Source organism: Eptatretus burgeri, chromosome 10 (genome assembly GCF_056783735.1).
Source record: "Eptatretus burgeri isolate ZD-2024b chromosome 10, Ebu_testis_v1, whole genome shotgun sequence".
NCBI classification, from domain to species: Eukaryota; Metazoa; Chordata; class Myxini; order Myxiniformes; family Myxinidae; genus Eptatretus; species Eptatretus burgeri.
In genome coordinates, this window is record NC_140970.1 from 3,705,065 (window position 1) to 3,729,967 (window position 24,903).

The following is a 24,903-nucleotide window of genomic DNA, read 5'->3' on the forward strand; positions in this document are numbered from 1 at the left end:
TGGTGGACTGGCTTTCGTGGCTTTTTTTTTTGGTATGCACAGTCAATGCTCGTGCAAGAGTTAGAACACAGAATGGATCAGGATGCAACTGCAGAAGGAGAAGAGAGGAAACTGGCAGCAGCAGGGCCGAGGGAGAACAGAGATGAAGACGGACAAACAAAGTATGCGGTTTAACGATGAGGGGTAGCTGAGAACACAGGGGATGGACAAGATGTATACAGAAGCACATTTGTGGGGGTGGGTTGGGTTGGTTTAATGGGTGTAGAAAAGATAATGGTTTTGGATGGGGGATGACCTGAGATGGTGGTGAACAGCTGTTTTGAAGACCTGGAGAGAATAATGAGATTGAAGAGAGTATGGAAGGTGGTTCCATAGGCAGGAATAAATGAGTGGAGGTGAGCAGTGGTTCTGAATTTTAGCAGTTTCACAAGAAGGGGGTTCCTGGTGGACCATGTGCCTCCTGCAGATACCTGGGGACGTGGGGGAGGGGGGGAGGGACAAAGCACAGATATGGTAGAGGGTACAAGACCAGAAACGAGGCAGAAGAAGACAGAAAGACCACCGACCTGTCGGCGATGGCAAAGTGATAGGCCCATAGACACGGCTTCATCACAAAAAATTGCAATGATCTTGAAAGCCTTTGTTTCCATGGTGTCAAGATGAAGAAGGTGTGAGGTAGGGGAGCCAGCCCAGAGGGGAGAGCAGTATTCCATCAAGCTGCGGATGAAAGGCTCATAGGTGGATTGGAGTTCAGGTGTGCCAAGGACGGACTTTGCTTGACAGAGACTGGCTTTGGGGTCAACTTTGAAATGTGGTTTGCTCAAGAGAAATCATGGCTGAGAGTGAAATCCAAGAGTTTGAGTGACTGAACTTCTTTGAGATGGGTGTTGAGAAAGTAGATGGGATGGTTTGCGATTATGGTCCTTGCGATCAGAGCGAGAGAGCGAGAGACAGAGAGGAGATTGATTGATTCCTCGATTCCTCAGGGTTAAAAGACATTCCAAGTGTTTGACCAGTTTTGTGATTTTTGTCAAGATCTGAGGAGAGGGAAGAGGCTGCTGCCCGTCTGTCAGAAGGATGAGGGATCTCACGGCAGAGTGTGGAGTCATCAGCAAAGAGATAAAGTGGATTTTTCAGAAAGTCAGAGAGATTATTGATGAAGACTCGGAATAGGATGCGGTCTTGAACACTGCCTTGGGGCACTCATGCCTTGACAGGGAGGAGAAGAAGAAAGGATTCCGTTGAGAACCTTGCATCGCATCGATTGCTTGTCGCACCATTTCTACATTTCCCAGCATTTGGGTGGTTCATCACCTCCCTGTTGCCATTTTATGCTTCACACTGACTGTTTCGCTGAAGTTTGACACATTTGTTAATTTCTTTTCCTGGTGGAGCTTGACGGAGTTCAAAATGTCTCTTGAATTCTCATTGTGCCCAAATTCCAGGGGCCCCTTTGCCAAATACTGCTCAACAATAAATGCTCGTCCATGGTATCATCCTCAATTTTCAATGTCTCAGAGAAATTCCAGTTTCTCTCACAATTTGAAATGAAAAGAAAATTGTCAGCTCCTTGTATTGCAACGCTCTGTACAGAGTATGGTCCCAATGGATGGATGGATGGATGGAAGGGCCTGGGCTCATGGAGGGGCTTCATGACAAAGGGCCGCAGTTTTAGGGTATGGGGAAAGAAAGATGGACATGCATGAGAAGTTAAGAAGGAATGACACAAAAATGAGCAACAATGGCCTGCAGAGGAACAACATCTCCAAGGGAAAAGTTTAATTCTCATTTCTATGAGATTAATGAATGGGTTTTTATACAGATTTCAAGACTCGTCATTGAGCTGAACAGAAGGTGAATGGGAAACAGCTGTACAATAATGCATGGATGCACCACAAAATGAGGAGAGGATCGTTGCAGGTGACAGGGGGTAGCATCTTAGTGACTGGAGAAAAGCTCAGAGGAAGGAATGGGAGAGACGCTGAGGTGGTGGGTGGTCGCAGATTTGAAGGTTTGGACCGAAGAACATAAAACATGTTCAGGAAGACCGTTTGACACATGAGAGAAGAGGGAGATGAATCAATGAAGGTGAGCATCAACTCTAAACTTGGTGAAGGGTAGGTAAGGGTTTCTGGTGGAGTGAGGGGGATGGGGTGGAGGTATGGATTAGGCAGAGAGGTGGGAGGATGGGAGGAGAAAGACCAGAAGGTAGATGGCATAAAACTATAACCATCTTTTGATGAGGGAGAAGCAGATCGTGAGACTTAGCCTTCTGTCATGAATCACCTGGAGGGCCTGATACTCTTTCACTTCAAAGGGGACAAGATGGGAAGCAGTAGTACCATTCCACAAGTTCCAAGACAGACTGGAAGAAGGCCTTGTACACACCGTTATAAATGGAGGACTGTAAAAGAAGGGCTTGGTTTCGTGGAGAACTCATGCAGTGGCTGGCTCTGGAGGCCATTGTGGAGATATGACCCACTCAACAAAGGTTATATCTGATGGTGAGGTCCAGGGGCTCTTTACACTGTATCTTTTCTCAAGGGTGATCACAGCGATAAACTAGAAACTTTACCAGAGTCCTTCTGCAGTGAAAAACTGAGTGTGGGTTTTTCCTGCATTTAAACAATGTTCCAGGTAGATCATCAGTGCTTATTTCTTAAGATTAGTTGTCAGGGATACTACTTATATGCACTGACTTCTTGGCACAGGCGTTGGCCCGTAATTGCATTTTTTGGTATTTGATCTTTTGATTCCACTCCGGGTTCCAGGGCCAACAAAGATACTGCTCTCGCACCTTCTTGCCATGTGGTGGTCATAACTCGCAAGTTTGGTGGATTTCTGCACAACCGTTTAGGTTCGGAGATAGCACAACAGACAGACAGAAGGACAGATAGACAGAGCTAATTATATCTCCCGTTTAAAAAAAAAGAAAAAGATTGGGGATAAGCATTTTTAAATGAAATTTGTACGTATTTGCAATCAATATTTGGAGACACATGAAATATGTAATGAGTCTGCATTTGACCCCCGGTTCATGCCCCAGGGGGTGGAGACTTTGGGTCACAGGGGTCAAAAAAGATTTTTTTTTAACTCAAAATTTGATATTGGGTCATTACTGGTGGGACTTTTTTGCCATATTTCACCTTTGTTTAAGGTTGGAAGCGTGGCGATTTGCGATGGTGTGCCATCGACTGCTTTAGTTTCACTTCAATCGTCAGAGCAAACCAAATAATTTTGGGTCCATCACCACTGAAGTTACTGCATCAGGACCGATGTGTAAATCAATGTCACCTCCTTGGAGTCCTTACAGGACAGTACAAAGGTGGTGCACTTACCTTTGAGCTGTCTTGTCTTGGTTTTTGATTCCTGATCACACTATCAACTGTCAGATCGGTACTTCAGAGGCAGGAGGTTGCATCACAAAGTGCACCATCCCTCAAGTGCTGGTTAAGCCGGGTGTCCCGTCTACTTGCATTAACTGTTGTACATTAATAGAACGATTTTTCGATGAAGGGTAGGTGAGGTATCGCCGGCACTTTGAACAAATTCCAAAGAATCCAGACCTATTGGAGGGGGCACTGTATCAACGGCACAACCATGCTCCCTCTCGCAATGATTGTCGCAGCATAAACGTGTGCACACGAAAGAAGAAGAACCTCGTTGCAAGTCCAGATGAACAACTTGTTCCTTAACTTGGAGCCTTTCATCTGTGTCCTGGTTTGGTGCTTTTCAATTTTGTGATGCAAGATTTAGAATTTTTTGGTTGCATCATGCACCAAGCATGTTTTTCCTCTTTTTTTTTTACCCAAGGACACAGTTTTAGACATTCCACAAGCAGGACAAGTGTCAATACAAGATGGGAATTGAGCAGGAAGCAAAGAGTCAGCCTGCATGGGTGGAGGAGGTGGGCACATAGGGTCCAGCGTGCTTCAGAAGACCTGACGTCCACCAAGATGAGGTCAAAACTATAGATGGGCAGGTCAGGAACACTGCATCCCCATAGATGGGAATTGCTTCAACACCATGTATAAGTAAAACGTAATATGGTTGCTATTTATGTATTATTTGTGATTCCTCAGATGCATACTGTTCATAAACACGTTCAGATAATGGGAAAAAAAATATAAGCTTGAGGAGCCAAACCACGTGCCACAAAACAACTTTATTTAGGTTCCACTGATGAACACTTCTGCATGTACACACACCACACACACACACACACCTGAAGAGAGACACGGATGAAGAATAGGTAGAAAGAGAGTGTTAGACAATCAGAGACGAATAAGTTAATATGAACTTGATGTTGATTTTAACTGCGTCCCAAAAATAACAATCAACAATTGTCGCATTTCCTATTTTTGTTTATTTCATCAACAATAAATAATGATGTAGTATAGTTTATTTCTTCGGATAATACACTGACTGCTATCCTTTGCAGATGCGGAGAGAAAGACATGCAGAACTTGGTGGTATTAACAATATTCACGAGGAAGAGTTTGAGTCCGAGATTTATCAAACTTCTCTTTTTTAATGTCCGACTCATAATAGGAGGGGATGGGGGTATGAAAGGGAAATGAATCAGTGCAACAATGCGAAGGCTATGAAGGAGTATGTCAGGGTGATGAAAGTGTGAGGGTATGTCAGGGTGATGAAAGTGTGAGGGTATGTCAGGGTGATGAAAGTGTGAGGGTATGTCAGGGTGATGAAAGTGTGAGGGTATGTCAGGGTGATGAAAGTGTGAGGGTATGTCAGGGTGATGAAAGTGTGAGGGTATGTCAGGGTGATGAAAGTGTGAGGGTATGTCAGGGTGATGAAAGTGTGAGGGTATGTCAGGGTGATGAAAGTGTGAGGGTATGTCAGGGTGATGAAAGTGTGAGAGTATGTCAGGGTTATGAAAGTGTTAGGGCATGTCAGGGTTAATAAAGTGTGGGAGTATGTCAGGGTTATGAAAGTGTTCGGGCATGTCAGGGTTGATAAAGTGTGGGAGTATGTCAGGGTTATGAAAGTGTTCGGGCATGCCAGGGTTAATAAAGTGTGGGAGTATGTCAGGGTTATGAAAGTGTTCGGGCATGCCAGGGTTAATAAAGTGTGGGAGTATGTCAGGGTTATGAAAGAGTGATGGTATGTCAGGGTGATGAAAGATTGAGAGTATGTCAGCATTATGAAAGTGTTAGGGTATGTAAGGGTTATGAAAGTGTGACGGCATGTCAGGGTTATGAAAGTGTGATGGTATGTCAGGGTGATGAAAGATTGAGCGTATATCAGGGTTATGAAAGTGTGATGGTATGTCAGGGTTATGAAAGTGTGATGGTATGTCAGGGTGATGAAAGATTGAGAGTATGTCAGGGTTATGAAAGTGTTAGGATATGTCAGGGTTAATAAAGTGTGATGGTATGTCAGGGTGATGAAAGTGTGGGAGTAAGTCAGGGTGATGAAAGATTGAGGGTATGTCAGGGTTATGAAAGAGTGGGTGTATGTCAGGGTTATGAAAGATTGAGGTTATGTCAGGGTTATTAAAGTGTGACGGTATGCCAGGGTTATTAAAGTGTGGGAGTATGTCAGGGTGATGAAAGATTGAGGGTATGTCAGGGTTATTAAAGTGTGAGGGTATGTCAGGGTTATTAAAGTGTGAGGGTATGTCAGGGTTATTAAAGTGTGAGGATATGTCAGGGTTATTAAAGTGTGAGGGTATGTCAGGGTTATTAAAGTGTGAGGGTATGTCAGGGTTATTAAAGTGTGAGGGTATGTCAGGGTTATTAAAGTGTGAGGGTATGTCAGGGTTATGAAAGATTGAGGGTATGTCAGGGTTATTAAAGTGTAAGGGTATGTCAGGTTATGAAAGTGTGAGGGTATGTCAGGTTATGAAAGTGTGGGAGTATGTCAGGTTATGAAAGATTGAGGGTATGTCAGGGTTATTAAAGTGTTCGGGTATCTCGGGGTTATTAAAGTGTTAGGGTATGTCAGAGTTATGAAAGTGAGCGTATGTCAGGGTTATTAACGTGTAAGGGTATGTCAGGTTATGAAAGTGTGAGGGTATGTCAGGGTTATTAAAGAGTGGGTGTATGTCAGGGTTATGAAAGAGTGGGTGTATGTCAGGGTTATGAAAGAGTGGGTGTATGTCAGGGTTATGAAAGAGTGGGTGTATGTCAGGGTTATGAAAGAGTGGGTGTATGTCAGGGTTATTAAAGTATGAGGGTATGTCAGGGTTATTAAAGTGTGAGGGTATGTCAGGGTTATTAAAGTGTGAGGGTATGTCAGGGTTATGAATGATTGAGGGTATGTCAGGATTATTAAAGTGTGAGGGTATGTCAGGGTTATGAATGTGTGAGGGTATGTCAGGGTTATGAATGTGTGAGGGTATGTCAGGGTGATGAAAGTGTGAGCGTATGTTAGGGTGATGAAAGTGTGAGGGTATGTCAGGGATAATCTTGATGTCTTCAGCCGTTAACGCCCAGGCATCGTTTATACCCCTTTCGTCTCCGACATTTTATTGAGCCATACCTTTACTCCTCCATAACCCCTTCATCCCCTCACTCCTTTTGAAGGAGTGAGGGTATGTTAGGGGTCATGGAGGAGTAAGGGCTATGAGGGAGTGAAAGGGAAAGATATCCATAGAAGGCAGAGATAGACAGAGAGGGATCCAGAGAGAGTATATATTATATTTATATATATATATATATATATATATATATATATATATATATATATATATATATATATATATATATATATATATATATATATATATATATATATATATATATATATATATATATATATATATATATATATATATATACACACACATACATACCCATAAGCAAGCTCTGTTACAACACATTACTAATATATATCAGCATTTGGTCGAAATGTAAAATTTTTAATGAACTCATCACCATCAAGACGAAAAGCAATCTATTCTATCGATTCGAGAAACACAAAAACATTGTGAATGTGTGGAGAAGAAGGGTCTCCTCAAATACAGTATGTGTTGGGGGGGAGAGGGGAAGTAAAAGGTAAGAGTTGATTCCTTAAAGCTATTTCTAATATGGAGATGCTTTCACAATGTTAGAATGCAGTTAAACTTATGGGCTTCATGTTCAAATCCATCCAGAGATCTTCACTGTGGACCATGAGCACCATCAGGATCTTGGGGCTGTGTTGTGTTATGACTGGCTGACTTTTCTGCTGCAATTTTTTCTTTGAAACCTTCTGAATTTGGAGGATCTACAAAGCTCATTGGTGCCTCTCTGCGGCGAAGTGGACTACGGAAACCTTCACCCAATGACCGCATTCTGGCGCTGGGGCTGGCCTTGGCCCCAGTACGCTGCCCAAGATAACGCAGAAGTCCTCGAAGGGCCTCCTCGTCAAGTTCCTCTCCTGTGTCTACCTGACCTGGCCTTAGACGGTTGAATGTTGGTTCACGAGCGGTGTAAGGTGGTAGTGGTCGTCGTCCTGGCCATACAGAGCTTTCTCCTGGTTCTCTCAGATTTTCCCTATCATTCTCAGACCAAGGCAACCGTTGCTGCTCAAAACGACTGTCAACCCCCATTTCTGGCAATGCATTATCTTCAGGCCATGTGGACGGTTGATTATATTCAGCATAGCTTTCCTCCAATTCCTCCTCCTCTTCTGGTTCTTCGACCTCATCATTACTGCCCAGGCGTCCACGACTCTCTAATGAACGCAGGAGCCAAGCGAGCCCTGTGGGTGAGATGCGGTCACCATTGTGACCCTGAGGCCAGGACACGTCTTGGTACTTCGGCCGCTGCTGGGATAAACGCCAAAGCTCACGTCGGAGAGACTCAACTAAGGCATCACCCCGAGTGCTACCCCGTCCGGACACTGCGGCTGCGATATCTTCAGCCGTTGGGGTCCAGACTTCGTTTATACCCCTTTCGTCTCCAGCATTTTCTTGAGCCTGTGAAGGCTGAGCCTCAGCTAGTTGACGCAGCCAGGAGCGAGCTAGGGTTGTAGCCCAGCGATCCTCTGGCTCTCCTCCAGCCCGGCTGTGCATGAAACCCGGAAAAACAGGAGACGGTCGGACTGTTGGGCTGATTAGGACCACCATGATCAGGAAAGCGGAGAGGCGAGGTGGAGGCATGGTCATCTGTCGAGAGGCGACAATAACATGGTTATTTTACCAGAATCTACCATTTCTTTATTTTTGGTCTTTGCCCAAGTAGACCCAAGAAATGGAGGTCACTTGCTGCATTTCCTCGGCTTGAATGTTCTTTATTAGTCTTATGATATACTTACTTGGCATATTAAAGTGTGAGGGTATGTCAACAAGAAGAGAGGCACCTGGTACATGGGACCTCCTGATAAAAAAAACTCTTGTCTGTATACATGCACCATCAGACCCTGAAGGTCGATAAGCTGTTCTATATAATATGTGTACGGAATTGTGGGTAAAAATTGCAAGACACCAAGATTGTTGTCACACTGTAGTATTCTGCTTACGAATTGCACTAATGGGAGGTTGCGAGTTCTACTTCGTAAAAAATCCTCCCAAGTTTTGCAGATTGAGGCCACAGCCGATTCAAGCAATATATTTATTGCTGCTGCAGATACTCCAGACAATTGACAGGACAAAGTGAAAGAAAACCCAAAAACATTTAACAGCGTTTGATAACACAATTATAATTATATCAGCATCAGGTGAATGTAATGGATTTTTTTACAATTATAAATATATCGAGATCGTTTTGAAATTTCCTGCGGCTTTGGACTCCGAAGCTTCCCACCAAGCGCATCCATCTGGCAAATAATTTATTGTCTCTGTGCCGTAAATGACGTCCGTTCGTTTACACAGGTGTGAAGTCATCAATGTTCATAACAAGGCATCTAACACCGACCTGGTTTCTTCTCACACACCCCACTGCAATCAGGCTCTGTCTAAGCCTGGTTTGCCCTGTCAATGCTTTCGTCTCTCCATTCTATTCTGATTCCTTTTGTCTGCCGCAGTTCCTCTGTCCCCCTCAACATCCACAGCCCCCTCCCCAACACAGTTGCCGATTGTTTAATCAACACGAGGAATAATCCCTTTGTTTGTGTTTCCGGCGCATCGTCTTTTGGCATTTATGGAAGCAACAGGTGGACAACCCCCTCTCCCCACCCCTCCCCAACCCCCTCCCCCTTCCACGCACACACTGGACATGTCTCGCTCCTCTCCCTTTGTTTATATACATATATTTCTTCGACATGTATATCTCTCTCCCTCTCTTTGCCTCTCCCTTTCCTTTGTACGTCTCATTTTTATAGCAGTCTCTGTATTTCTCCAAAATTATTGTCTCCATATTTATTCATTCCTATCATTTGTCTGCAGAGTCCTTTTTTTTTTGAAAGTGGCCTGAGCGTGATTTAATCTCGAATAGAAGATACACTCCTTGTATTCATTTCTGTATATATCTGTCCGCATCTGCACGTCGCCATCCCTCCATATCCCCCACGATCCTTACCTGCTCTTGCAGCCAAAGCAGCGACTGCCTGTCGATTCAGCACCACGGAAAGCGCCCGGATTAAGAAGGAAGGGGGGCGGGGCTACAAGCGCGCGTGCTGCGTGACGCTCCGTCACCACCCACGCATTAACACGTGACAACGTGCACGTGGATGTGAGCACCGTGTTACCGTGCAGGCGCAAGCTTCCGTTTGCCCTGTTAATGCGCTTTCATCACTCGGCGCTAGCTTTGTGTCAGGGTTAGTCATCCAATCGAACACGTCATTAAGTACCAAACACGACTACGGTAGCGCGTTGCCATGGAAACACATCCAGCTCATGCTCGGATCCAAAGTTTAAATCTCATATCCGCTTGTACTGCCGTGATTTGTCGAATGTCGACCACTATCCGTTTAATTCACGTAAAAAAAAGTACATTGATATCTTCTCATGACCTCGTGATTCATGTTAAGGTCCATTGATGTCTCTGACTGGTGGAAGATGCCATCAAGTTGCATTCTCATCCACAAACTGCCATGTCTTCAGCTGCACAAAGAAAGAGAGTCGTTCGGGCGCAGAGTGGAGCCACCGACGTAGCTCCACAACAATGGAGGAATCTGCTTCAATGATATCGCATGCGCAGTCAGAGTACGAGGCGCCTGGTACATGGGACCTCCTGATCAAAACTCTTGTCTGTGTCCACCAAAACCGGCCGATTCGAAGTGCGTACAAATTTATCATGACGTCATGATCACCTTTCCACCCTCTGTTTCATCATCACACTCAAGCTGTGCCCAAATGCCGCACAATGAGAATGTCAGTCTCTCATGATACGAGAGTCCCCTTGACATGAGGCCCATTAAACGAGCCCCCCCCCCCATCCTCCCACCACCGATTGCAACCCTTGTCCTCCAAACACTTTTCCGACAAAAAACAACACCATGAGGAAAACATGTAAATAAATAAAGGTCCTCAAACGGTGGGTTCGGCTGCGTGGGAGTATCGTACGCTGTGACGTCAAGATGCACAACACGTCACTGTGCGTGCGCTCGCTGTGTTCCATTGAGAGAATCGTCGGTTTCTCTCTGTTTTTTCGCCCTTTTGTTTTCCATTCCAAACACGTCCATCGTTCAGTCTTCCTTTCACCCTCACAATTCGACGTGTAATTCTTATTTTATCCTCACTGAAATCCATCTTATGACGTCACGAATATAATCCATTCATCGACATGTCATGAAAGTTCATTCCTTTGTTGTCCGATTTAACTTGCTTTCATCGTGTGACATCATCTTTTCCGATTCCATCTGCAAATATGTCAACTCGGATTACTTTGGCTTTTATGTGATCGATCTGTCATCTGAAGGAGGGTGGATCGAGCAGCTGTATCATTGTTTATTTATTTCGTAGACGTCGAGGCTCATTGTCGGTCTGTGACGTCTCAGTCAAATTGAATGTGACGGCTCCTGGATTATGGGAGCATGGTCAGGTCGTCAGCTGCACGTGGTGTTCCATCGCATCGTGTCTGCTTGAGCTTTCGAACTTGTTTTCGAGCGAAATCAAACTTTCCAAGCACGTCTCGGGGCGACGTCTTGACCAGTTGTTGACGTTGAGCATTTATAACCAGGCTGGCCCTTTGTCCGTGAAAGCTGTCGCAATTGTTTGTGAAATGCTCGACGCATCTCACCAGTCCTTTTCGTTATTATAACCATGCGTACCCTGACGAGGAAACGTCACAATCGAAAGAGGGTCTTCATTGGGAACCTGCACAGGTAACCCGCAAACCCACCGGCGGGATGAATCAAAGGTAACTAGGCAACACAGGCAGAGGGCAACGGGGCGGGCAATGAATGAAAGACCGAGGATGTGAGCCTCATGAATGGAGAGGAGGGGGGGGGGGGGACAGAGACAGGAAAGAATGAATGAATGCGAGTTGCGAAGGGAGACACGTCATGGTCGCAAGGGGGGTGTATGTCGGTATCAGTTTAATTTACATTCCTCCTCCTCATTTACTCGATCCCTCTCTCATATCAACCCGGTTGCCATGATTTTCACCTCATTGCAGCCCCTGAAAGTGTGACAGCCACTGCCTTGATCAATCAATCAATTACAGGCTTGATGGTGTTCAACGGTGACGTCATCCTTCGAGGCTCATATAACGAAGCTGCCCACGGCAGAGAAACCGAGTCGTGTTGGATGCTTCACGATCACAGGGCTGGGGATGGAGACAGTTCGCGTGGGTGGCTCGAAAGGAGGGGGAGCGAGGGACGGGTTTGAGGGGAGGGTGAGCTGGTGGGATTATGGGACAGAGGGGTGAATTGGAGAGGAGGGGTGGGGGACGGGAGGAGAAATTGGGGGGGCTTTTACTGCAGAATGAGTCACTGAGAGTGAGTCACCACTGCGGTTACTGGCAAACTCAAGAGCAATGCATGAGACGCTGTCCACAGGGCAGAGAATCAGAAAGAATTGCTCTTTGTGTTGTATCTTCAAAGCTTGTGAAACAGCATTTTCAAAACATGATTTGTTTTTGTTTAAGGGGACGATGCTTAAACGAAAGACCTTCATTTGGATGATGTGCAAGTGATTCAGCTTGAGCGACGATGTTTGTAAATATTGATCTATCTGTGATTGGAATACTGTCTGTAAAATGTTCACAGCTGGACCGAGGCAGGAAAGGAGGGACAAAAACAAAAGGACATTGAGAGACACAACACGATGGGAACAGAGTTTCGGCATAGCCGAAACATTGAAGATCCTTTCGTTCACTCACAACAAAAAGTAGATTATTCGCTCTTGCGGCTTCTATGAGTCATTTGAATCATTTTCAGGAATGACGTAACCATGACATCCATTATCATCGATATTGTGACGATGAGACACATTATCATCAATGTAGTGACTGCGAGATATATTAGCATCGATGTTGTGACCGACCTTTCAACCCGTTATTGTCGATGTTGTGACCATAAGATGAGACCCGTTTTTGTCGATGTTGTTACTATGAGACACATTATAATCAATGTTCTGACCATAAGATCTATTATCATCGATGTTGTGATCATGAGAGCAATTGTAATCGATTTTGTGACTATGAGATCTATTAGCATCAGTGTTGTGACCGTGAGACCCAATGTAATAGATTTTGTGACCATGAGATCTATCTCCATCGATGTTGTGATCACGAGACCCATTATCATTCATATTTTGAGTGTTATGGATTTGGAAGCCTCTTGCACACAGACAGTCAGCAGTGCCTGCAGTTCAGTTATTTCGATAAGTATGTGTTTATAGTTAGGGTCCCGTCCCTTATGTCTAATGGGAATTTCGTGGGTGCGCTGCGGGTTTCTTTTATAGTCAGGTTTTTTTTTTACATCTTGAAGCCGTACAACGCCAATAAAACCCTCGCTTCACTCCTCCTCCCACTCTGCAGGCGAACAAGCGCTTCGCCCACCCAGCTTTCACTACTTCGCACCATCGACGCCATCGCCCACGTGCAACATGTCACGTACAGGGGTGAGGTTCCCTCCACCCACCATGAGCTCGTCCAATCGACAGCAGTCGGCCCGACAGCCGACCCGAGATCACCCTCCCCGCTACAAGGGTGGATGGAGAATAGGGTGCTCCCCTTGTTGTTCCATTTGGGTTCTCAGACACGCACGGGGGGGGGGGGGGGAGGTGGTCGTTGCCCCCTCCCACCGGACCTCCTCCAATCAGGAGGCTCATCAGCTAAGGGCCGACTCTGCCTTAGCAAGATGGAGTGTTCGTCCCAACCAATAAGGGGCGACCACTGATCGCCCGACAACCCCTCGTCCAATCCGGAGTTACTTCAGAGCGGTTCCCTCCTCGACCCGCGGGGGGGGGGGGGAGGGGATAAGAAAAGATGGTGAGCTGTGGTAAGAAGGGGAAGAAGCAGAGTCGAGTCATCGTCAAGAAGAGAGTATGTCTTTGCTCTTGGCCCTTTGGTCTGTCGTCGTGGTCGTCTGCGATCGTGGTCTGCGGTCTTTTGCGGGGCTCCTCGTGGTGGTGGTGGTCGAGCAGCCAGGACCGTGGTGCTCGATCGTCGTTCGTGGCAGCCATGATCGTGGGCTCGTGGATTCCGGCTCATGTGTTTGAGTCTCACCATGGTGGGTTGGAGTCTGTGTGACCGCACGAGGCGGACAGGTACCCGCCAGTCTCTGTCCCCCCCAGCTGAACTATCCTTCTCGGCTGGAGGGTCAAATAAAGACCGGACGGGGTCCATTTCTTTTGGGTGTGTGTGTGTGTGTGTGTGTGTGTGTGTGTGTGTGTGTGTGTGTGTGTGTGTGTGTGTGTGTGTGTGTGTGTGTGTTTTGCCAGTCTGTTAAGTCAAATTGTTAAGTGCTTTTTGCTCATTGTACATTGCATTTTATTCGTGATTAAGTCTGCTCTGTGTCTCCCTTCCCGATTATTGTAAAATAAACCATCTTGTTAAATGTTCCAGTTCGATGCCAGTCATTTCTACCATTGACCCAGCACGGTGCGGGCTTGAGAAATAGTAAGGCCGTTCGTGCCGTTCGGTCCGGCTTTGGTAACTTCCGCTCGGTTACGCCGGATCCGAATCGGTGATAGCGACTCGGTTCGGACAAAGTCGGCCGAGGGTGTGGCTTCCCCAGTAGTTAGACGGTGTGGGTACTCAGGTAAATTGGGAGTCGACAAGTGGAACCTACCTCACGCCGTCGAAATATTGGCAACCACGGTCCTCTAAGGGACCCGTCGACTCCGGAGTTATCTGGGGTGACGACCTTTAAATTCCGTGTTAGGTAGGAGACGGCCCGACTGCTCCATCTGGCGGTCGTCCTCGCTACCAAACACGGCACCAAAACACTATTAGCATCAGTGTTGTGACCGTGAGACCCAATGATAATCGATTTTGTGACCATGAGATCTATTATAATCGATGTTGTGATCATGAGACCCATTATCATTCATATTGTGACCATGAGATTTATTTGCAACAATGTTGTGACCATGACACCCATTATCATCGATGTTGTGACCATGAGATCCATTATCATCGATGATGCGACCAGGTGAGGTCAGGTATGGGAGCATGCACCAGAGCAGAGCGTCGCTGCGTCCACTTTGTGCCGGTACTCCAGGGGGCCTCCATCTGGCTATCTTCCAGGCAGATGCCTGGCCCCTGCCGATCAACCTGCTGCAACCACGATGCACCTGGTCGGCCCACTGTCCTCCTCCACTCACGAGGCTCCTTCGCTGAGAGGATCTGGTGAGCAGGATCAGCATCAGGAAAACGAGCCACATGTCCATACAGCCGCAGCTGATGCTCACGGACTATGCAGGTAACAAATCTCATTTGAGTCTCTCAGCAACCGCTTGTTGGACACAAAGTCCAACCAGTGATAGCCAAGGATTCTCCAAAGAGATCTGGTACCAAAGGAATTAAGTCTGTCTCAGATCCCTGGTCAGAGTCAAAGTCTCACATCTGTAGAGCAAGACTGGAAGCACCAAAACCTGAAAACTCGAACCTTCGTCCTCCTGCACAGGTACCGACAGCGCCACACCCCATAATGCAGTAAATCCATCACTCCCCAGACATCCATTGACCTCTGGCTCACAGCCAGCAGAGACATGAATATTACTGCCAAGGTAAGTGAATCTCTCCGTGACCTCAACATACTTACCACAAACAGGAACAAACAAAGCAGCATCCAAGATGTCAATGAAAGGTTGGATCTTGGTTTTGACCTGGGAAACCCAAAATCCCTGTTCCTCCAACGCCTCATTCAGCACCTCGATGGCCTCCAAAAGAATATCCAGTCTCAGCAAAGATGTCTGCATCATCTGTAGATGATCTGCATCATCTGTGTTTGTGTGTGCGTGTGTGCATGTGTGTGTGTCTGTCTGACTCGTATTAGTATAATTTTCTTTTTTTCAGTTTAAACACCTGTCTGGATGAACCAAACGCACAACTTCTGGAGGAATCTGACACAACACTATCTTCTGGAGGTAAATGGTATATTTATTAATATCATAATATAATCATCTATATATACCCTAATTGTTCTTCACTCTTTGTTTTGAACAGAATATGTTGATTACGAGTTTAAAAACCAAAACAAACCATCAGACTGCTGCGAAAGAAGATTTTGTTCAATGTCATTACTTTTGTTTAATTATAAATGCTTTCCTTATAATTATCTGATTTTGACATACAAGAAAAGAATAAAGGAGATGGAAGGGGGGGGGGGGTAGGTGCGCTCTCCCAACGACCTACCAACCCCCTCATCCCTCTCCCCTCCCCATGTGTGTCTGGAGAAGGGTGGGGGGTGGGATGAGGGGTGGTGGGTCAAAGGTGGGGGCGCACAGGGGGGTGGAGCTTGTGTGGGTGGGTGGAGCTTGTATGGGTGGGGCTTGTATGGGTGGGGCTTGTATGGGTGGGTGGGGCTTGTGTTTGTTGGAGCTTGTGTGGGTGGAGCTTGTGTGGGTGGAGTTTTAAAAAGGAGCGGAGTCAAAAAATGCAATTTCTCTTTGTCTTTTGTAATTCCTGTGAATAAAATGAACCTAAAATCTCTTCCCCCTTTAAATCACATAATTTGTAAGTCCAAGGGTTTTTTTCAATTTATCTTTTGCAATTCCTGTCTCTCTCTATCGAGTGCAGCCTGTGGCTGCTGGTTGCATCATTGGTTGGGATGCGGCTATGCCGCTGATGCAGTGTCCCCCTTACCAGTGCACTGGTACTCATTTTGCCGACCTCGGAAGGATGACAGGCTGAGTCAACCTCCTGGTGTATTAATTCAGCGGCCAACGGGGCTTGAACTCAGGACCCTAGGATCCCAAGCCGCCACCCTAACCACGAAGCCAACACCAGGCTTGTAATTCCTGTGAATAAAATAAACCTAAAATCTCTTCCCCCTTTAAATCACATAATTGGTAAGTCCAAGGAACTGTACCGACGACATGAACAATTTTTAAAAGTTCATTTGTCCATCGCTTGGTATAACCTTTCTCAAAATGAGATTTCCACCTGTATATTCTTACTATATCACCAACTTTCAACTTCGGCTTTCTGACATTAATCTCTTTTCACATTTTAATTTTGTAAATGTTTCTGATGGCTTTGTTTTCGTTGAGGTATGAATCGTGTCGTTGTACTTATCTACAATGTCCTGAATTAAAGATAACTATTGTTGAGAACCGAGTTGAGTGAATTTTTTATATAGTCTCTCTTTTAAAGTGCGATTAAAACGCTCAATAACAACCGCTTTTCCTTCATTAAAGGTGCTGTATAATGTAATGTTGTTATTTTAAAGAAAATTCATAAATATTTTGTTGTAGAACTCTGTATCCTCATCAGTCCACAATTTTTTAGGTTCTCTTGCTTTTATTGAATATCTGTTGGAAAGCTAACATTAGAGTATTACCTGTTTTGTTTTTCAAAGGGACAACCCACGCATACCTACTCCTCAAATCAATAATGGTTAAAGCATACTTGTCCCTCGTTTGTGTTTGGTGATGAATTCACTCTTTTTTGAGCCACACACCGAACATGTACCTTTTGTATAATCCTATTATTTTTACTTTTAACATACAAGATATATTTACTCTTGGTTTTCTTTTTACATTTTTGACAATAACTCATTTATTTATGTGAAAACTTCCTACAGAATGTGAAAACCTTTTTTGTTTCCAACATGCACATTTGAATCTTAATTTTTAAAACATAAAGAATCCTTAGAAATGTCTTCACTCTCTCCTCCATTTATTTAAGAAAAAAAATGTAAAACTTTAATCAAAGCTAATTACACCAACATCATCAATAATATAATCTTTTCCTTCTTTCTCTTCTTCATCTCCACTTTCTCGTTTAAATCTTTTCCCTGAAACCGATGTTAATAGTCTTGATGCATATATTTCTAATAGACTTGCCAATTCTTTGTTTTCCTCCTCGGTGCGTTGAGATTTATTTATTTTCTGTAATACCTTTGATCTTTTTATCTCACTGGTTCCCATATTTTTATATTTATTTATTCTCTCCCTCTCCTCCCTCTTCTCAGTTTCTTCAACTCCTTCCTCATCCCTTACTATCCTTGAACCACTTTCACCCCATAGAACATCATACATATATTCATCTGGATTATTTGATATTCCTGCATCCAAAATAAAAAAAAATTTACAACAGGAAACCAATAAAATTTCTTCGAAAAGATTTTCGAAAAGAGCCTTGCGTTTTCTTAACTCTAACATTTTCATTATTTAACATTTTAGTTAAATCAAAAGTTGTTGCTTTATTAACATCAGTATAAAGCCAATCTTTTATTGAAAATACCTCATTCTTATGTTGTAGAACATATTTATGAAAATACCGAATACCCTTTTCTTGAAGGTATGTTTGGACACAGAAATGATAATTTTATTGAAGCCTTCTTGCTGTCATTTATGAATCAGAAATATATGAGAGATTAATATAATGACAGGAAATACCTCCCCATCTTCCCAAAGTTAAATCAGTTTATATTCCCTTACTTATTATATTGTTGCGGTATTCGCGCCCGCCGGCGTGCTGACGGCCACGTAACTCGAATCGCGGCACGTCGCCCACCGGACGGACAATCCAGTCGTGACCCTCTCGGACTAACGCCGGGAACCAGTCACGGGTGGACCTTTCGGTCTCACCGCGATCGAGCCAATCAGCCCCCGCATGGGATAGGGTTGCTCGCCAAATTCGACCTACCTAAGTACCCACGCGGAAGGTAGACCGGGCGATCGCACCTCGCCGCAGGTCGACTTCGGACACGGGCCACTTAAGCGACCCGTTCCGTACTATCAGAATAACCGAGCGGTGTTATCGTCGACCTCGACGGTTCGATTAATTATCGGGCGTACTCAGCCCACTACCAACCCTTTACGTGAAGCAAGATGAGGGTTCAATGGAGGAAAAGACGAAGCGAAGCAGGAGAACAGTTCAACAATAAAGCACATTTATTCGCGGCACACGGGAAGCACACAAATACAATTCCACCAAATGCACACAAAAAAAAGAAAACACAATTCCATTTACACAAAAAGCAAATATAAAAGTGAAAACACAGTGCAGAGCTAATACCGACTACCGAGCACACGGCAACACTTATACAATTCTACTTCACAGACGGCGCCGACAACACATACCCAAAACCAAGGAAAGAATACCCTCAAGAATGAGGCGGGCCTGAGGCCGAGATCGGGTCGCGCCTACCCGTCTGGTGATGAGACGCGGAGCGGCGATGGCGCCGCAACCCGCGGGCCTCGTGGACGGTGTCTGGTAGGGGGTGGGAACGGGGCCCCCTTGGTCGCACTATCTCAGCGCGGGGGGAAACAGGAGGGGGTTGCTGATGCTCGGGGTATAGAGGATCTTTATTATCCCTGGTGTGCGTCTCCACCTCGGCCAGGTCGCGCTGCCGGCCTTCCTCGGGCGTGCAGCTCCCGGCACCGTCGCGAGCACCCCCTTGTCTGCCTTCGCCGCTGCCGCCTCTCCGCCTCTGGACTCTCCGACTCTGGACTCTTCTTTGGGCTCTCCTCGTTCGACTCTCTTCAGCTTCTCCAGCTTCTCCAGCTACTCCAACGACTGCAGGCTTCGGGCTCCAGACTTCCACACTGCTCTGACTGACGAACACGGTCCTTTTATCCCCCCGTAGCTTCGCCTTTGACCCCCTCCCTTTGACCTTTCACCTCGCTCCCCATTGGCCCGAGAAAAAGTGGGCGTGAAGGCTTCTTGATCCACAAATTTGCATATATCGATCGTCCTGGAGGCGGGGCCAAATCGTCCCTCGCTCACCGATTGGACGGCAAAAAGTGGGCGTGTGTCGTTTTTGATCCGTTTTTGAAGCACAAAATCCGTGATTTTGTACACGCTGTTCGACGCGCGCCCTGCCCGAGTCCAACACCGGTACCCACAGCGGGGCAAGAACGGTGGCGATGCTACGGTGGCGAGGTGTGACGGGAAGGTCGTGGCGGTTGTGGTGAAGCGGCGTTGTGGTTGGTGGTTGATGTTGTGGTTGTGGTGGTAATCATGGCGGTTGGTCCAAAATAAAGATAGTAAAAGAAAAACGGCTATCCTGAAGAGTCGCAGCTCGCATAAATGACATGTATTCCCACTAGACAACGGGTTTGGGCCGAACTACACATATACTTGCCGAGATACCTCACCTAAGGGGCCTGAATGGTGATTTGCGAATTTGGTAACCACAACACTACCCCCTCCCCTTTTTACAGACTCGTCCCGAGTCGTCAAATTTTCGTGTGCCATCATGTGTAGTTTTCCCCTAGTACATTTTACCTACGGATCCCTGAGTGCGACATTCATGGTATTCGTGTCCCCAAAATAAATAACCTGAGGGCTGCGTAACTCTCTAAACAAACTCACTCATACGGACGACTTAAATAAAATTGCCGGCGCTAGACAGACATGCCGGGGGCGCACTCATATTTACAGTACATCTTAACCTTAACTTACAAATTTTACACTAAACCATGCCCCAGGATCATTGAACTCTGCAAAAGAAAAGCAGTTAGCAGGGAGCCAGGCTGCCCGCATGCAGTCTCTGGCTCAAACAATGCAGGTGACAGGGAACGTGGCTGGCTGCTCACACGCAGTCCAAGGCCTTCCCTTTTGAACTGAACGCAGTGAACCACAACGGTGCATGGGCTGCACAAACGCAGTCTCCGTGCCAGCTCAAGTGGCACACGCAATGAGCACAACGAATGGATGCATGAATGGATGGACGCAAACACGGTGCACGGGCCGCCACTGCAGGCCCGTGTTGTAGCTGCCAACAGGGCAGTTCTCGCAGCTTGCAAACTGTTGCCTTGATCCTGGCGCACATGGAAATGAACAGGGGGGGGGCAAAGCAAAAATTGAACGGGGCTGGTGAACGTGGGCAGTGGGCATGGCATGGCAAAGGTAGCAGGCAAACACAGCCCGCTGAAGAAGGCCGCTGCAGGCAAACACAGCCGGCAGATGAACTGGCCGGCACAGGCCTTGCAGCACAGCAGCTGCAGACGATCCAGCCGGCACAGACCTTGCAGCAAAATAACAGCTGCCGATGAAGTTGGCCGGCACAGGCCTTGAAGAAAAAAACAGCCAGCCGATGAAGCTGGCCAACCTTTGCCGTTCAGTGGAGGTTGGTGGAGGGGGTGCGGTGGTGCTGGCCACTTGGAAGGCGGGCTCGGACCTACCTACCTGTCTCCCTCCCACCTATCGCCTTTGCCTGTCACTGTACATACCCACTCCCTTAATTTGTCAAACCCCAATTTAGCCCCAACTTATTTTTTTTTTTTTTTACTTTTATGTTTACTTCCCCTCTATAAATCGTCCCCTAACCCCCTTTATCGTCCTTGTTCGGCTAACCTATCCTGTCACCTAGCCGACTCCCAACCCCTACGTTCCCTTCCCGGAGGGGAACAAGGGAGAGCTAACGTCCTGTGTCGAGGCCCAACGAACCCTCAGAATGGCCTCCCCAGAGTTCGGCGATCTATAACCAAAGTGGGTCCAGCGGCCCACAACGACAGCGAGGGGATGGATGGTGCGGAGGGGTACATCTCCTAATCTACCCTAACCATTTAACAGTTAAACTACCCCGGGGCTTTCAACAAGCGCCTCTCGCTTAAACTATTGGTTCTAACAACCCAGATTCCCGTCGCCTGTGTTGGTGTCCTCACAATTTCGGGCCTCGCCCCCCAATTTTCTCTCCGTGCCCTCACACGGTCTCCTGGCTGGGACACGTGGCTCCCTTTGGCAGGCACGACCCTCTGCCGATTCTCCCGCTATGGCACCCCCGGGCACTACACTGCCTCCGAGCCTACCAGCTCCCTAACACCGGGGAGTGCCCCCCATGGCACCTCCCCTGAAACGCACACGTGGCAGGCCGGCCTCTCGGGCCCCTTTCCGAGGGTCACCCGTGCCCACAACACTGCCCACGCGGCTAATGGCGCCCCGGGCCCCCGCACCAAGCAGGCGCACCCGTGCCCACTACGCTATCCCGGCCCCCCATGGGCCCTTGGCCTACTAGCCTGGTGCCCGGGGTACCCACTCAGCGATACTCACCTTTCGCAGCCACGCTCCCAAGCCCGTCAACAGGGCTCCTGCACCCCTCCAAATGGGTCTCGAGCCTACTTTCCCACCAACAACAAAACGACCTCCATTTTTCAATTTGACTAACCCAGCTAACTCACTTTATACTGACCCCGGGGTCCCTTGGGTGGGAGTCACTCCTCCCCCCAATCACTCATCGCACCATGCATTCCCCATTCACTCCACACACACAGACCCGCTGGCCTCACTCACTCACCAAGCACATGCTTCCACTTCACTCACCAACTCTGGACTCTTCTTTCCTCCTAACTACATCCCCTAACTAACTCGTGCTCCCACGTCGTCCCTTAAACTACAGCACGTTCCTTTTAACACTACGTAGCTAAGCTACGTCCCCTCTACACATTCATAAGTCTGTCCATGTCTCTAAATAAATCATTTTATTTCCCAACCTAAATCTGGCTACAATCCCTCTAACTAATCCATTCCACGGACTCCATGAGGACTTACCCCTGCCCCATGGAGTCGGTCTAACTAAGCTAACCCTTCCCCCTAACTAGTTTCCATCCTGTGCCCTGGGTAAGGGGGTCTTTCACCCCTTGCCCAGGAATCCTGTGCACCCGAAAGTGAGGCTTGCTTTTTTCTTTTTTTTTTTTTCCATGCGCAGCACCTGCGCGGCAACTCAGAGCTCGCGCACTTGACACCTGCCCGTGACGTCATGCAGCTGCACGTGTTCCTCGTCCCTCCTTGGACGGTACCATCCGGCAGAGATACCCCTCCTGCCGGATTCCAACCACACGTGCAGCCATGACGTCACCGTGCGCAAAAAAAAACACAAGCCCCACTTCTCGAGGGGTTCCCCACGCGAACACATGTGCTTTGCCCGTTGGAGCTTAACACACACGATCGCGTGGAGAACCCGTCCGGTCCAAATCCATTTACCTGCCTAAACTTTGTCCGTCCGCGGGATCGGCAAATCCACCGCTGGCGTTTCCGGACCGGGACTTCACTCTCGCAAGCGAGCACGTGGCGGTCTCGTGCGTTGCACAGCACGGACCGCGTGCTCACTGCTGGGCGAACCCGGCACGGTCCCCGAAATAACTACAGCCGCTACTCGGCTTTCTCTCCTCTGTCGCCGTCTCCGTCTCCATTCCACACACGCATACCTGCGTGTCACGACGCACACAGTCCACTCCATCACATTCACACGGGGAGACGCGGCTGCGTGCTCCCGCATGCCAACCGACATCTCCCTCTCATACCGCTCTCTCACACACACGGTCTCCCTGGCACACAGCGACCTTGCACACGGCCGTTCACTCACGCGTGCGGGGGCACTCACCCGCGGTGCCTCACTCGCACTCCGTGCCTCATCCACACACGCGGGGGCACTCACCCGCGATACCTCACTCATACACACGGCGACACTCACACACGCGGTCTCTTCCACACACGGTGCCTCACCCACACACGCGGGGGCACTAACCCGCGGTGCCTCACTCACACTCCGTGCCTCATCCACACACGGCGTGCTGGGAAGCACGTACTCCGGCACCATCGCCACCACACCACTCACACGTGGTGCCTCACTCATACTGGCCGTTTCACTCACACACACGGCCTCACTCACACACGGTGCCCCATCCACACCCGGCGTGCTGGGAAGCACGCACTCTGGCACCATCGCCACCACACCACTCACACACAGGGTCGCTTCCACACACGGGAACGCACTCACGCCTTGCACCACACACACAGGGACAACTACACTGGGGATTCGTGTCCCCACAAGGGTCTCCGGGGCCTCTATGCCCCCCAAGCTCTCCGTGCACCTGTCCACAGCACCCGTCCCCTCAACCTCGCAAAGCACGACCGAACTCACCTGGTCGTGACTCACCTCAAGGGGGCATACTCCCTCCCCTCGTTCCTGGAGGAGGCCATCCAGGTGCTCGCACTGGGTCTCTACACGCTCCGCGAGCTCACCCCCATTGTCCTCCACTACCTCCGTGTGTGTGTGTGTGCGTCACTTACCCCGTCTTCCTCGTGTAGTCTCTCCTCTCTGGTTCCCTTCCCGGCTACCGTCACTGCCAACTCTTCACCCTTTACCTCCCTTGTCTCAACTATTATTTCCTTTGTCACGGCCTTCATGCCCGCCTGCAGGCATCGGCCCATGTTCTGCGTCTCACCCCGGAACTTTTTCATCTCTTCCCTCATTTGCTGTGTATTCGCATCCATTTTCGTTTTCACTTCATTTGTATTTGTATCCATCTTTTTGTTCATTTGTTGTGTATTCGCATCCATCTTTTGTGTATACGCATCCATCTTTTCGTTCATGCCTTTCATATCCGCATTTATTTGTTGTGTATTCGCATCCATCCTCGTTGTCATTGCCGCCAGCATGGCGCATAGCTGGGCCATGTCGGGTGCACTCAGCTGAGCCGTTTCGGCAAGGGTTGGGGAAGGGTTTTGGTGGAGAGCGGGGGGGGGAGGTGTCATACACCGCGGCCACTGCCGCACCCACCTCAGGTTCTGGGTTCAGTTGGGCGAGTTCATGTTCCTGCACAATCAACATTTCCTGCACGGGGATTTCATCCTGAGCCATGGATTCTACACATTCTACATCCATTTCTAATACCCCCGGCTCCCGCTCGCCTTGAGACGCCATCTTGCTTCTCGTGAAGGGTTAATTTGAATCGCTCGTAATTTGGAGGGAATCGGGGGTCGCTTCTCTCACCCCTGGACCGATTCCCGTGAATTTAGCCGGAGACAGGAGAGCCCGTTTTCCTGTTCTCCGATATCAGTGCCGCGAGGAGGGCGATGAATTTGTATCGCACGACCTGACACCAGTGTTGCGGTATTCGCGCCCGCCGGCGTGCTGACGGCCACGTAACTCGAATCGCGGCACGTCGCCCACCGGACGGACAATCCAGTCGTGACCCTCTCGGACTAACGCCGGGAACCAGTCACGGGTGGACCTTTCGGTCTCACCGCAATCGAGCCAATCAGCCCCCGCGTGGGATAGGGTTGCTCGCCAAATTCGACCTACCTAAGTACCCACGCGGAGGGTAGACCGGGCGATCGCACCTCGCCGCAGGTCGACTTCGGACACGGGCCACTTAAGCGACCCGTTCCGTACTATCAGAATAACCGAGCGGTGTTATCGTCGACCTCGACGGTTCGATTAATTATCGGGCGTACTCAGCCCACTACCAACCCTTTACGTGAAGCAAGATGAGGGTTCAATGGAGGAAAAGACGAAGCGAAGCGGGAGAACAGTTCAACAATAAAGCACATTTATTCGCGGCACACGGGAAGCACACAAATACAATTCCACCAAATGCACACAAAAAAAAGAAAACACAATTCCATTTACACAAAAAGCAAATATAAAAGTGAAAACACGGTGCAGAGCTAA

The 24,903-nt window shown here is 47.8% G+C and overlaps 1 protein-coding gene across 2 annotated transcripts in view; it reads right to left on the reverse strand.

Annotated features, from left to right (window-relative positions):
* Positions 1 to 4,146: 4,146 nt before the first annotated feature.
* LOC147017840 (uncharacterized) overlaps positions 4,147 to 24,903 on the reverse strand; it is a 49,807-nt gene continuing 29,050 nt past the window's right edge. The window contains exons 1-2 of one of the 2 annotated variants that reach the window (XM_085896872.1): positions 9,465 to 9,607; positions 4,147 to 8,113 (exon numbers count right to left, since the gene is read on the reverse strand). In XM_085896872.1, the coding sequence (XP_085752998.1) occupies positions 7,124 to 8,113 (990 nt within the window). In that variant the 5' untranslated portion in view covers positions 9,465 to 9,607 and the 3' untranslated portion in view covers positions 4,147 to 7,123. Of the gene's footprint in view, positions 8,114 to 9,464; positions 9,608 to 24,903 lie in introns of those variants that run through there. The other variant, XM_085896873.1, reaches the window with a different exon arrangement.